At 44.9% G+C, this 15162-nt stretch overlaps 1 protein-coding gene across 2 annotated transcripts; it reads left to right on the top strand.

Annotated features, from left to right (window-relative positions):
* The first annotated feature begins 5529 nt into the window (after positions 1–5529).
* Positions 5530–9856, top strand: LOC109750494 (kinesin-like protein KIN-1). Of its 2 annotated transcripts, XM_020309458.4 has the most exons (17): positions 5530–5796; positions 5962–6079; positions 6441–6543; positions 6679–6722; positions 6935–6964; positions 7065–7187; positions 7265–7290; positions 7390–7471; positions 7599–7640; positions 7754–7787; positions 7867–7942; positions 8200–8348; positions 8472–8533; positions 8599–8690; positions 8780–8978; positions 9083–9265; positions 9361–9856. In XM_020309458.4, the coding sequence occupies exons 2-17, from the start codon at positions 5963–5965 to the stop codon at positions 9514–9516; spliced, it is 1518 nt and encodes a 505-aa protein (XP_020165047.1). In that variant the 5' UTR covers positions 5530–5796; position 5962; the 3' UTR covers positions 9517–9856. The 2 variants fall into 2 exon arrangements, with proteins under 2 accessions (XP_020165047.1, XP_045087981.1); XM_045232046.2 differs by lacking the exons at positions 5530–5796; positions 5962–6079; positions 6441–6543 and adding an exon at positions 6564–6583.
* Positions 9857–15162: the final 5306 nt, after the last annotated feature.

The raw sequence follows: 15162 nt of genomic DNA, 5'->3' as shown, positions 1-15162 counted from the left end.
GGGTCATGCCCACGGGGCTGGTTATGGCGTTGTTCACTGCTTGAAACTGCTGGTGAGTCAATATGCCTGCTATAACTCCGGCTTGGACGAAGGGTTGAATGAATCCGCTCGCGGCTGTAAGAATAAGCCGCCTGCTGAGCCACAGCTGTCTGAAGAAGCTCTCTGGCCCTCCGCGTCTCTATCGTCGTTGGAGACTCGCCTTCAACTGGTAGAGCCAGAGGTGTCAGAACATGCTAAGGCGGAGTATTATTCAAACGCGGCGGTCCATCACGCGCGGCTGAACCAGCTTTCCAGTCCCAGGCGCTTCGACCGCCCGGTTTACCACCGGCGGATCACTGGTTCCCGCTCTAGGTGTATTGAAGAGGTTCATCGGCTCATAAACTGGGGGTAGATGACTCTGGTGCCTCCTCCTCATGATTTCGTTTGAAGCTTTCTGATCCAACGTGAGCTGGAAGGACTCTGCCTGAATCCGTTGTGCCTGGGTGTCCAAAGTAGCCTACTCTGCAGCCATCCTAGCGTTCTCAGCCGCCAGCTCTTCCTTGGCTTGAGCTATTTCATCTCGCAGCTTCGCCACATCCACCTTGTGCTGTTCCTAGTTGTCCGGGGTTACCTCCACCCCCATTAGAGTCGTCAAAGCCTTCAATAACTCTGTCAAAGCTTGAGCCGGCGGGCGCGCCATGCCGCTAGCACCAGCCGCCGCCGCGGCTGTTGAGTTGAAGGTCATAGCCGCGACGGTTGTTGAGCCAAGCGTCGGCTGTGTACCGGCCATGAAGATCGCAACTCTATTCGGCGGCTCGTAGGGGTCCGGAATACTGTCACCATCGGAACAGCCCCCAAGCTGGCCGTCTTGCAGTTGATACATTGAATTAGTCTCGCCTGTGGACGATTCACCATCGGACTAGATGGCCGTCTCACCACCAGACATAGATCCTTCTTCAACTTCCGCCCCATGAAAGAAACCAACAAAGGCACGCTTCATGGCAGGTTGAACTCGGGCGGGTCGTGCACGCTGAGCCGTCTCGATGATGTCGGTGCAGGTGTCCGGCTTAGGGCCCGATTCGCCGATCTTGCCGATGAAGACATGGATTCCGCCGAAGGGGACCCGGTACGTGTACTCGATTGAGCCGGTCTCGGGGCCCCAGCTTGCATCGTCGATGTAGAGCTTGCCACGACGACTCTTGGTCATCCGGCCCACAGCGTATCCCTTGATCCCTTCGAAGTTGCCCTGTAAGAACTCGAAACCACCGTGCGTAGGCCCCACGGTGGGCGCCAACTGTCGTGGAATTGTCACGGCAGATGTCTTAGCAGAAGGACTTAGTCGTGGAGCCATCACAGCAGGGTTAGCTTAAAGGGGTTAATCGGGACAAAATACACAGAGAGTTTATACTGGTTCAGCCCCTTATGGTGAAGGTAAAAGCCTAATCCAGTTTGAGGTGGTATTGCTAGGGTTTCGATTACCAGGGAGCGAATACGCTTGACCTAGTTCTCGATCTCTTGTTTCTTGCCCCAAACCGCCGTCGGGTCGTCCCTTTATATGCACAGGTTGACGCCCAGCGGTTCACGGAGTCCCGGCCGGCTCATACACAACGTGTCCGGCTCGGTGACTAACTACACTTGTCTTACAATACAAGTCATACATACATGGCGGTTCATCCCCCTGGGCCTTAAGTCACCTTTGGGTCTTGGGCCGTCAACGGGCTCGCATGATTCGCGATCTTCATTGGTAAGCCGCCAGTGGTATGACCCGGCCCCTCCTGGGCGGTTCATACCCAGTATTTATATCCCCAACAGATGCCACTGTTGGGAACGTACCACGCAATTTCAAAAAAATTCCTACGCTCATGCAAGATCTATCTAGGAGAAGCATAGCAACGAGAGGGGGAGAGTGTGTCCACGTACCCTCGTAGACCGAAAGCGGAAGCATTTGACAACACGGTTGATGTAGTCGAACTTCTTCTCGTTCCGACCGATCAAGCACCGAACGTACGGCACCTCCGAGTTCTGCACACGTTCAACTCGATGACGTCCCTCGAACTCTTGATCCAGCAAAGTGTCGAGGGAGAGTTTCGTCAGCACGACGGCATGGTGACGGTGATGGTGAAGTGATCCGCGCAGGGCTTCGCCTAAGCACTACGACAAATATGACCGGAGGTGTAAACTGTGGAGGGAGGCGCCGCACACGGTTAACAGATGTTGTTGTGTGGTCTAGCGGTGCCCTCCCCACATATATATAGGTTGGAGGAGAGGAGAGGCAGCCAAGGGGGTGCCCCAAGTAGGAGGAACCTACTTGGGCACCTCCCAATTCGGCCTCCCCCCTTCCATATTCATCCGGAGGGGGAAGGAAGGAGGAGGGAGGAGAGAAGGAAGGGGGAGGCCAAATTGCTCCCCTTCCTTTCTCTCTTCCCCTCTTTCCTTCCCCCCTTATTTCGGCCTACATGGGGCGCACCAGCCCCCTAGGGGATGGTTTGTCCCCTTCTTGGCCCATTAGGCCCATGTAGTTGCCGGGGGGATGCCCGGAACCTCTTCCGGTGACTCGATATGTACCTGGTACCCCCGGAACACTTCTGGTGTCCGAATATCATCGTCCAATATATGAATCTTTACCTCTCGACCATTTCGAGAATCCTCGTCATGTCCGTGATCTCATCCGAGACTCCGAACAACATTCAGTCACCAAATCACATAACTCATATAATACAAAATCGTCATCGAACGTTAAGCGTGCGGACCCTACGGGTTCAAGAACTATGTAGACATGACCGAGACACCTCTCCGGTCAATAACCAACAACGGAACCTGGATGCTCATATTGGTTCCCACATATTCTACGAAGATCTTTATCGGTCGTATCGTAATGACAACATACGTTATTCCCTTTGTCATCGATATGTTATTTGCCCGAGATTCGATCGTCGGTATCTTCATACCTAGTTCAATCTCGTTATCGACAAGTCTCTTTACTCGTTTTTTTTTTGAGGGAGAACGACAATGGGAGAGGCTCCCACTGACTTTGTATTACTCACAAAGGAACAATTACATAAGTGTTACAAAGGGTTTTGTGGCCCCCCGGCCATGCTAGCTATCCACGGTCTTAGTGACCCAAGTTTACAATGTAATTAGACAGGAAAGGATGAAGATCCTCCCGGCAGTTATGTGATAGCAGCTCCAAGAGATGTTTGAATCTAGCTAGCCATGCTCCATGGGAGTGCTGAATCCCTCTAAAGTGTTGATTGTTTCTCTCCATCCACAGACTCCAAGCAGCCAAGAGAAAGATATCCATGAAGAGAGGTTGTCTCCAATTACCCCTACCTCCATGCAAAAGAGCCAGTCTGTTGTCAGCTATCGGCCATGTCACTCCAACTACATCCCAGCAGTGTTGACTAAAGGGGCAATTGAAGAACAGATGTTCCACCGTTTCCTCTGGAGGGTTTTGACAGAACATGCATGCATAGTTGCCCCCCACGACAACAAAGTGCCTGCGTTTGAGCATATTCCTGGTATTCAGACGATCAACTAGGAGTAGCCACCCAAACATCTTGAACTTGATCGGGCTTTTAGCTTTCCAGAGCCATCCAAACGCCTCATCTGCCACAACCTGTTTGTAGCAGTGATTATAGAACTTCTTGGACGAAAAACGCCCGAGCAAGCATTCCCAGACATCACAGTTACCGGCGGCCAGCCAGTTTTGTGGCAACCCCTCCTGGATCTCTTTGATTTCTTCTCTCGCCTGGGTCGAGAGAGGTAGACTAAAAATCATGGAAGGGTCAGTTGCAGTAAGAACCTTAGCAATGGAGTCGTCCTCATTCAAACAAAATGAAAAGGCTCGTGGGTATATATCCATTAATGGGGAATCTTGGGTATTATCAAACCAAATATCTTTCCAGAACAGAGCACTAGAGCCATCCCCGGGGGTGACTTTAGTGATCCCTCGGAATATCCCACTGAGTTGCATTACATCTCTCCACCAGAAAGAACCCACCGCCTCAGATGCATGTGGTATCTTGTTTCGGTAGTAGGCATCCCAAACAAGCTCCACCCAGGGAACATCTTCATGATTATAGAATTTGAAAAGATATTTTAGGAGGAGGGCTGCATTCTGTGTTTTAAGATCAATAACTCCAAGGCCTCCGCAGCGTTTTGGGCGGCAGACAAGCTCCCAGGCCGCAAGAGAGTTATTTTTGACCCCATCATCGGAGTTTTTAGCCCAGAGGCAATGTCTACGCAGCTTGTCCAGATGTTCAATCACCTTTGGGTGTATCTTGATCGTGCACATTGCATATATCAGCATCGAAGTCACAACTGAATTGACCAAGGTCAGTTTAGCTCCGGATGACATCAGTGACAGCGCAGTGGATGTCTTCCGTTCAACTGCATGAACCAGCGGCATAAGATCAAGGACACTGGGCCTCGTCGTGCCCATTGGCAGGCCGAGGTATGTGAAGGGCATGGAACCAACAGAGCAACCAAAAACCCCAGCCAGTTCCGTAATACATCATCCCGTAACTAACTCATTAGTCACATTGCTTGCAAGGCTTATCAAGATGTGTATTACCGAGAGGGCCCATAGATACCTCTCCCATACTTGGAGTGACAAATCCTAATCTCGATCTATGCCAACCCAACAAACACCTTCGGAGATACCTGCAGAGCATCTTTATAATCACCCAGTTACGTTGTGACGTTTGATAGCACAGAAGGTATTCTTCCGGTATACGGGAGTTGCATAATCTCATAGTCAAAGGAATATCTATATGTCATGAAGAAAGCAATAGCAATAAAACTTAACGATCAATATGCTAAGCTAATGGATGGGTCTTGTCCATCACATCATTCTTCTAATGATGTGATCCCGTTTATAAAATGACAACACATGTCTATGGTTAAGAAACTTAACCATCTTTAATTAACGAGCTAGTCTAGTAGAGGCTTACTAGGGACACTGTGTTTTGTCTATGTATCCACACATGTATCAAGTTTCTGGTTAATACAATTCTAGCATGAATAATAAACATTTATCATGATATAAGGAAATATAAATAACAACTTTATTATTGCCCGTAGGGCATATTTCCTTCACTGCATGCATCGGACAAATCAAGGCAGGGATGGCCGCCAACCCTTGCCCTGCTAGGTCCTCCGCCACTGCCGGTTTGAACGTCTAAAATCCCACAAACTGGAGGAGGTTTGTGGGTGTCCGGACGTCCGCCACGTAGGCACCAACTGACGGTCCCACCCAAAACCCTTGTGGCACGTTCCGCTCCAGAATCATCATTGCACATTCGTGCCACTCGTTAGTGCAGTTCATAGCAGATGCTAAGGGGCGGACGCCTATCGCATTCATGCCGGTCAAACCGACGTGACCGGACGGCTGACCAGCGCAGCGTCAATGCTGGCACGGCTACCGAGAAGCCTATTCCGGCCTGGATAGCGTCCCAAAGGAATGAAAATCTTTCAAAATGGTGCTAAACTTTGACCAAAAGTCAAAACTGTGATTTTAGCCTTTACACTGGGTACAGCAGCGCACGCGCACACGCACGCCGGCGACGCACACCTCCTGCTCAAGCACGCTGCACGCACACCTCCTGTATCGCGCCCGCCTCCCTCTCCCTCGCCTCTGCATCTCGTCGCCGCACGCGTTCCATCGCCAAACGCCGCCCGGCCCTAAACCTCTAAACCCTACCACCGCGTGCCCCACAGCTGCCCCCGTCGCCGCCACTGCCGCTCCGGTTCTTCTTCGTCGGGACTCGTCCTTGCCGTGTCCGCCCCGTCCGCAACCTTTGGCCATTGGGTTTTGAGGTACGAGCTTCTCAAACCCCACCGGTCTCCACCATTTCCAGGTGTGCGGATGCGCACCCCGCGCACCATCTTGATCCGCCGCTGAATTTCGAAACCCCGAGCGGTTAGCCGCTGTGTCACTTGAATTTTTCTACCACCCAAATTGACACCTATCTGAATCGCCAGGATGTCCAACTCCAACGTCACAGTGTGTGTGCGATTCAGGCCGCTGAGCCACAAAGAGAGGAAGGCCAATGACAAGGTCTGCTTCAAGAAATTGGACTCCGAGTCTTTTGTTTTCAAGGTTTGGACACTCTTCTGCCTTTAGCTCTGTGATGTGAGGCATACAGATGAATGTTCATGTGCAGTTTCTCGCAAGACGCACAGTTGTATTTTGATCCAGATTACTGAATTTGTTCAAACTATTGCATGCCTGCAGCCTTATGTTACAATAGTAGCCTGCTTGATATCCCCTGCACAACTACATAGTACAGTAGTACTTATTAAACCAGTAGCTAATAAAGTGAGGAACAATGCCTTATCCTATTTTCCTTTTGATAAGATTATTAACAAAAAATCCCTGTGATCTTGTTGGCACAGTTTTTGTGCTTCCTCGTGGTTGATTAGTGCGGTTTCCCTGACGTGTTGCATAATACTTGGGTTAGGATGAGCGCGACGAAGATGTCATATTCAGCTTTGACAAGGTGTTCTATGATGATGCGGAACAGTCTGATGTATACAATTTCCTTGCAGTGCCCATTGTTGCAGGTTTTCATTCTTTTTGTTTCTTTCAAAATTTATGCATAAGGTAGTCAGAGCTTTTTTGTATTACTACAGTTTTGTCATGACTGGACACTTCAGTAGCCACCATAGTACTAATTGAGTAACTAATATTTCGAACAGATGCTGTCAATGGAATAAATGGGACCATAATTTCTTATGGTCAGGTATGTGTTCCTGCAAACACCTTGTATCCTCATTTACCAGCTTTACACAAATATTTGGGAAAACTTATGCATAGATAAACCCCCATTGTGTGTTAAAGCAAGGCTTGGCCTACTTACAGTCTCAAACTTACACTAAGCAGTGCATCTATGAAATGAGACACTTCTACCTGTAAACAGTGCTAACAATTTATTTGTACTTTGCATTTGTACAGACTGGAGCTGGAAAAACATATAGCATGGAGGTAAAGTGAACATCCCTGGGCTTAAATTTATGGGATGATCACTGAATGCGCCACTTCAGCTTTGGCCTAACATGTTTGTTTAATTTGGATGTTGAAACAGGGGCCAAGCATCTTGCACTGCAATGAGCTGAAAACTGGACTGGTTCAGCGTGTTGTAAATGATCTTTTTGAATGTTTAAGAACATCAGAAGACATCACTACATGGACTGTGAAATTGTCAATGGTAAAATACCATTTTCGTGCGCTGATTGTGAATTCACATTGATAGATCTTTACTTACACTATTTTACGATTTCTCAGGTGGAGATATATTTGGAAAAAGTAAGGTGAGAATATGCTTGATGTTTCTGTATGGATCCTGTATAGAGTTTCTTTTATAAAACGCTGCTACGAGGGGAATCGAGTTTTTTCTCCTTATATCTCAGGGACCTTCTTGACTTGTCCAAGGACAACCTACAAATCAAGGAGAGTAAAAGCCAAGGGATTTTTATTTATGGAGCAACAGAGGTCAGACAGAAATGCATCTGTACTTCCTGTTTCATTTCCCTTCTGTATATGTAAGAAAAGAAGTGTTCAGCATCTTTCCTTTGAGGGCTTCTTTTCATGTCTGGTAACTGTGAAACTATAACTGCAGATATCGATTATGAATAGTTCAGATGCCTTGGAGCGCCTTTCTGTAAGTTTTGCTGGGGTTTCCTTGTTTCTCTTATAATCGCAGTTGATTTTTTCTTGGAGCGCCTTTCTGTAAGTAAATGCCAGATTATTTATGTTTACTGGTCTAAATTACAGGAAGGAATTGCCAACAGAGCTGTTGGAGAAACACGTATCCTCTATCTACCATTTCTGAACAGTTGAAAAACATTTCAATGTTGTAAATTTTGTCGTCCTAAATGAATATGTAGAAATGAACCTGGCCAGCAGTAGAAGTCACTGCGTGTACATTTTCTCCGTGCAGCATGGATCCACTGCAGATGATAAGTATGCTCGAATAACAAACATCAATAGTTGATAGCTGTTTCCCTTTTATGTTGATGTAATTGTATAAAACCATAACCGCATACATCACCTTTTTTATGCAATTCATGCTAACTCAACAGGTTGCCTTGTGCTCCTTCATGTTAGTATAGTAGGCATCAATTTCTGCGTTAATGCCATTCCTCTTTCTTTGTGCTATGGACTGTTATATCTGTCTGGATTATATGTGGGCAGCTAGTAACTTTCTTTTAATCTTACAGGGTAAGGGCCGGGAAGATTGTTCTTGTTGACTTGGCTGGTTCAGAGAAAGTTGAGAAAACTGGTGCTGAAGGGCGTGTTCTTGATGAGGCGAAAACAATCAACAAGTCGCTCTCAGCTCTTGGAAATGTTATTAATGCCCTAACTACTGGTAAGTGGCAAATACAAGTATACAACGATACTCTGTGCAAAGACTAAACACAAAACGTAGTTACTCCGCTATTGTACCTTTCTGATTAATGATCAGCTTTACTTATCTTTTTTTCATCTCCAGCTAAACCGAATCATGTCCCTTACCGTGACTCGAAGCTTACACGCATACTTCAAGATGCACTGGTCTGTCAAAAAATTCTTCAGTATTTCCAAATCTGCAGGTTTGTTTACATGGCTGTTGCTTGCAGGGTGGCAGCTCAAGAGCTGCATTGCTATGCTGCTGTTCTCCTAGTTCGTCGAACGCACCAGAAAGTCTGTCTACCATTCGCTTTGGAACCAGGCATATCCCTTGAACATTGCATACTTGCATAATTTTTGTACTATTGCTGTGCTGCAGTTTATCATAACTCTATATCGATATCCATCCAGGACGAAGCTCATAAAGACTCTACCCAAACTGATTCCCAATGAAGTGGACAGCGTCAAGAAGCCCACCTGCTATTCTCATGATCAAGATGATCCGCGTGGCAGAGCACCAAGCAAGGCTGGTAGCAGCCAGTCTGAGGTGTCCGATCCGAGCCTTGATTCTTATGATCATGATGATTTGCGTGACAGGATACTGAGCAAGGTTAGTATAGCAAGCAAGCAACTAACCAGAAGTGGTCGATTCGGTCCCACCCTACGTCCTGCGCAGCAGATATATCTCACTTGCCACTGAAAATGTCTGTGCAGCTAAGGTTGAGTCTGAAGGAGGAGGACGTGGATCTGCTGGAGGAGCTGTTTGTGCAGGAAGGTATCATCTTCGACCCCGACGCAGCGGTGCCGGACATCGACCTGGCGTTCCAAGACGTCGCGAGCCGGCAGATTGTGTCGCTCGTGCAAACAGTGGAGGAGCTCACAGAAACTGTGCAAGAGGTATGTGTAGCACCAACCAAACCTGCGTCCTCCTGCTGTTCCTGCTATCCAGCTCTCCAAGGTGGGTAACTCCTGAGTGCGTGTCGATGGTGCAGCTCACTGACGAGAACGAGAAATTGAGGCATCAGCTCGAGTTCGCGCAGGAGATCGCCGCCCGCGCCCAGTGCGCCACCGCGGACCGGAGCCGTGGTGCCCTGTTTGGTTTCGTGCCGGCGGCCGTCCTCCGCCCCTTTGGATTCGTTCCAGACTGATGGCTCGAACAGACAGCCGGCGTCACGTAGATTCCGCAAATATTTTGCTGCCATAAACATCACAGCAATGTTAATCCTGAGTGCCTTGAGGATCATGTAGTGACACCTTATGACAGACTCTTCCTTTTTTGACAGAGTATGGCAGATTCTTCTGGAAATCAGTTTTGGCTCTAGGGAGTACATGCTCCTCCGTGCCAAAAATGGATTTTACCAATGTCAAAGAAAAAGAAAAGATGTGTTCATTGTCACACCCAAATGATACATGCAAATTTCCAGGGGAAAAACTTAAGCATTTAAACTTGTGCAAAATGGCAAGTTGAACGCCAAATGTTACACTTAATTTTGTTTTTTCACCAACGAAGCATTGCTATCCCATATGGCATGAAAATTGTCAAGCACACTTGTTACATTAATGTGAATATCTAAAAAAATATAATTTTCAAATTTTAGTTACTATTTATTTTGGTTTACTGTTCATTATGTGTATATGCTTCTTAGAGCCAAAATCCGCGTCTAGATTCTTGTTGTGTTACTGTTTTAGACTTGGCTGGTAGACAAACCTATTTCTCTCAACATGTAATCTCTATATCTAAATAGCTAGCCCCCACTAACTAACCTATTTCTCTCAACATGTGAGCATGCCACCTCATCTTTTATATCTAAATAGCTAGCCCTCACTAACCAATTTCTCTCAACATGCAAGCATATCACCTCAGTATGCAACATGTATGAAAAAATGCGTACCTCAACATGCAATGCTGCAGATGAATAATGTCACCTCAACATCCAAACATGCATGACAATTTCTATTATACTATGCTATTTATATTTATTAAATATTATAGAACTATAAAATGGTTTGAAGCCCATCACAGAGGGTCAATATCCTCTTCAATGTTGTTCTTTCAACAAAAATAGGCCGAGCCAATCCATGGTGTCACGTCCATCATTGTGTCGGCAGCAGAAGGTTGGCCTTTATTTTGAGAAACACACATTTAGGTCAAACATTCACTTGAACGAAATACTCCCTTCATTCCACAATGTAGTGCTTCCTCTATCCCCGTGCTTCAACTTTGACCGTAAATTTAACTATCAAGACCGATTGCGGCGGGAGCAAAAGTTATATCAGTGAATTCGTATTCGAAAGAAGTTTTTAATTATGTAACTTTTTCTCCCGCCGCAGTCGGTCTCGTTCGTTAAATTTATGGTCAAAGTTCGACCTCGGGAAGCGCGGGCGCACTATATTTTGGAATGGAGGGAGTACGTTTTCTCCACGTTTGATTTTGCAGACGCATGTAATAGTTCAGGCACTGGTGGAGGGGGCCATTGCCCCCCTCCCCCTATTTTACAACGGTGTAAATTAATTGTTATATTTTGAGCGAGACATTTATTGCAATGGTATGATTTTATATCAGCAAGACATCTCTTGGTAGCACGGTAGACATTTCTTCATTGTTTTTCTGTGTATCAATGTTAGCAGAATTAGAAGCCTCTCAATGTTAGTACTCTGCCCAAAAAAGAGAAGTATGCACAGGAATAGATACAGGATACTGCAAATAGAACATTTGCAATTCTATTAAAATCCTAGGCGTCCAAATATGTAGCCATGTTTGAGTTCAGAGGCAGCAAAATGGATCATCAAAAGACAAATCTTGTGTGTCCAAATATGTAGGCACGTTTGAACAGGTGTCTCTACTAGCTGAACGGGATGGCTCAGCGCCTCAGCCTCCAGCGGGATTATTATGTACCCAAGTACAGGATGGTTGTGGGGTTCTATTTGCAATTTGTACAACTTTTCATCAGGCAACGCACATTCTCTATCCAACGGTTCAAGATGAAGTTTTCATGTTTTCACTAAATGTATGGTTTCCACTAGATATGTACTCATTTTTTTTAGTGTGCGCATAAGTTTCTTCTGTTTTTCTCATTAGTATGCGCGTTCCACATTCATAGCATCTGTTTCCATCTATGCCCCATTAACTACGCCAGTTCCCAATGAAAAGCAAGCATACAGGAAAAGCATGCAGGGCTGTATGCGGGCTGACCGCGTGGGGAAGCTAACCTAGGCATACTCTGGATACTCGAGCAGATTACTCACGCCCAGGGGCAAATTGGTCAAAAAAAAAATCGAACCATTGCTCTCCTTGGTATGCGGGCCAAGAGTTATACGCAGGGTAAAAAGAAGAGTTAAATACACCGTGGATGCCTAAACTTGTCCTGCGTGGTCACTTTGGTGCCTAAAGTTGTAAAATACATGAATGTGATGCTCGAACTTGTCCGGTCGTGCAAATACGGTGCCTTTTACCGTATCCGGGCGTACTGCCCTGACCACATGGCACGCCCGCATGGAGGTGGCCCGCATGTAAGTGTGGGGGCATTTTTTACAACCAACCCCCTCAGATTTATTTTTAATATGGTCCCACATTTTTTAGAGCCAGCTCCCTCAGATTTAATTTTAATGCGGTCCCGCATATCAACTCAGGCGAGCGGATGAATGAAATAGTAAAAAGAAAAATAAATGTGCCTCGCATGCACAAGACATACATGTTAACCACTACGTCAAACACACCAGTATGTGTAAATGGCAGATACAACGGCTTTTATAACAATGATACCATGTGAACAATAAAGAAAAATAATAAGAAAGAAAAGGGGGATTCAAAGTTCGAACTCAGGAGCTCAGTCGTGCCAGCCTTGTAAGCTAGCTAGTAAACCAAGCAAGATTTTACGCTAAATTTAGAGGAAAACCATCTTATGTAAAATATAAAATTATCATATTTATTTTTGGTGTTGTATCTAATCATTTGTAGTATTATTTTTCTTAATACTGGACCTCGTGTGCGTGGTATGCATACATGCACACGTCAGTGACAATTTATTTGTTTGACGCACCTAAATTATTCACTTGTTACCATACGGAACAATCTCATTACGGTCTAAATTATATTTATCCCATTAGAGCATCTAGTTGGAATTTTCCTGCTGATTTATTTGTCGATGTAAACAGTATTTCTTCCTTTTAGTCATCACGTGGTGCCCTGCCTCGTGGTTACCTTAGGTTTGCCGTGCATTCAAAAACTTGACAACATGTATTTTAAAAACATGTTCAACGTGTATTGAGAAAATTTATTTTGTAAAATTATGCTTATATTTCTACAAACACCTTTAACATGTTTTAATACATTCTAGAATTACTATTATTAGACAATAACTTTTAATACACGTTGAACAGTTACATTGTCGATTTTTTGCAATTGTGTAGTATTTTAAATCAATGAATGTAGGCAATAATTGTCTGTGCTTGTGGTCCTGCATCAGGATGCATAAATTTACACAATAATTTTTAATATATGTTGACCTGTCTAAATCCACATAAAATTTGGAAAAAGTTCATGTTTACCTCTTCAAAGTAACAATAATGAAAATAGATTAAAGAATTAAAATGCACAATAATTGCCTACTTATATTTTTTGTATTTTTGATGGTAAAATTTACATATAAAAACTAAACAGGAACTGAAAAATAAACAAAAAGAAAACATGTGAAGGAAGTGCAGAGAGATACGCGGACTAGGTCTATGTATATGAGTACTAGCTAATACTAGAACGCATCATGTTCTGCCGGATGGTCTGCTCATGCCCGCACTAAGCAGTAGGTCTACCTGTAATTTATTTGAGCGACTTCTCTCTCTGTCATGTTGACATATGAGATCTATATTTCTAATTTGAATAAAACATGAGGTATTTTCTGCAAAAGAAAATCACCAGCTCGTATTTCACGCGGGCAGCCCATACGGTCGCATACAGCCAGAGGCACCGTATATGCACGGGAGGACAAGTTATAACACCACTTTTATGTATTTTACAAGTTTAGATACCAAACTGGCCGTGACGGACAAGTTATGGCACCGGTGGTGTATTTACTCTAAAAAGAATCGGAGGAACTACTGTTGTTTCCAGTTACATGCCTGTTAAGAGCATCTCCAACAACCTTCGTATTTTTGCACTCAATTGCTATTTTAGCAATTGACCAAAAAATCTTCTCCAATAGTCTTTGTATAAGTGGCCCCCATCAAAAAAAATTACAAAGCTTTATGCTTGCACCTAGACTTTGTATATTTGCAAAGTGGAGAGGCCACTTGCTATAATTTTACAAACCCTCCTAAAGTAGCCCCTTCAGTTTTTTGTCTCAATGACGGGCGGGCCCTGTATGTGTTGTGTATGTTGTGTGCGCGTGTATGTGTGTTCTGTGTACCTTTTTTTAGCATGGTTATTTTTTTCATGTCGCATGTGTGTTGTGTTGTGTACCTTTTTTGCATGGATTTTTTCTTGAAGTGTGTATGTGTACGTGCACATGTGTATGTGACGTGAATGGTGGCGAGTTGTGAAATTATATGTATTCATGTATGTAAGCTAGTGTGTAGTGTGTATGACGAACTCTCCTCACATGTCATTGTGTGTCTTGTACAAATATAGCAAATCCAGTATACAAAGGCTGCCAAAGCACAACTTGATTTGGATTGCTAAACTTTCTCTCTCCTTTTTCTATCAACATTTTTTAGCACTCCAATATACAAAGGTTGTTGGAGAGGCTCTAACCAATAATGCTCGGGCTTGGTAATGATGTGATTGAAGTATAAGGAACCAAAGACAAAGTAGCAGTACAAGACCCAAAAACAATAAAAAAAATGTCATTTTTCTAAACAAAATCGCACAATGAGAGTGCATTAAAAAATTCATCCATAGTACTTTCTCTTCAACTCTTCTACCCCCTCCCCTCCCAAAAGCACGAACATAAGTACATAACTTAACAAAATTGGTCCCTGTTTTTTTGGGTTTTGTTTTCAGAAACTAAAAGAAAGAGAAAAAGGATTTGCAATTCAGCAAGAAAAGAAAACTCGGATGCACCGACTTTATTCATCATTCTTTTTTGCAAAAAAAAATGATCCAGATATCAAAGTTCAGCAGAAATACAAAGCATCTCGAACACAATAAAAGTTACATTAAGATTTCATGACCCCCAAACAACCACTACTGCCGTCAGAATGAGCCGTCGATGCGCCGTTGTCGCCGCTCCCCTACCGGAGCCGGCTTGACCTTGCCAATGACAGCCAGGAAGTCTTCGTGCACGTGCCCTAAGAGCCAGCGCCCTGGAGCCGCAATCGTCGCCGTTGAACCCTTGCTTGCAGAGATCTGAAGCACTGACACCAAATCTCGTCACAAGACGAGAAACCCTGACCTCACCGCTCCAAAGAGGTGGCACAAATCTACGCCGAAGCTCCGTCGACTAGGATGAACTCGAGGATGGTCGAAACCCGGAAGACAAACTCGAAGAAGTAGCGCCATCATCTGGCCGAGCACTGCATCTGCGAAGACTAAAAAAACCTAACCTAAATTGCTAACCGGAGCGGAGGCACCGGGATTCTCCTCCCCGTCACCAGCCACTGGTGACAAATTACATCAGATAGAAGAGATCAATCAAACTACAGATGGACCAAGAAAATCTGATTCCAACCAAAATTTGAATTCTTTGACATCGCTGCCTCTAGTTTCATCTTTATCGCCACTTTTTTCGCAGCTATTGCTCTACTGCACGGAGCAAATTGCATACGTGGCTAAACATCGGGCCGCTCATCTCGTCCATGCG

The sequence above is a fragment of the Aegilops tauschii genome, chromosome 7 (assembly GCF_002575655.3).
Source record: "Aegilops tauschii subsp. strangulata cultivar AL8/78 chromosome 7, Aet v6.0, whole genome shotgun sequence".
NCBI classification, from domain to species: Eukaryota; Viridiplantae; Streptophyta; class Magnoliopsida; order Poales; family Poaceae; genus Aegilops; species Aegilops tauschii.
Note: the sequence above shows the minus strand (reverse complement) of the source record. Positions and strands in the feature narration are given on the sequence as shown.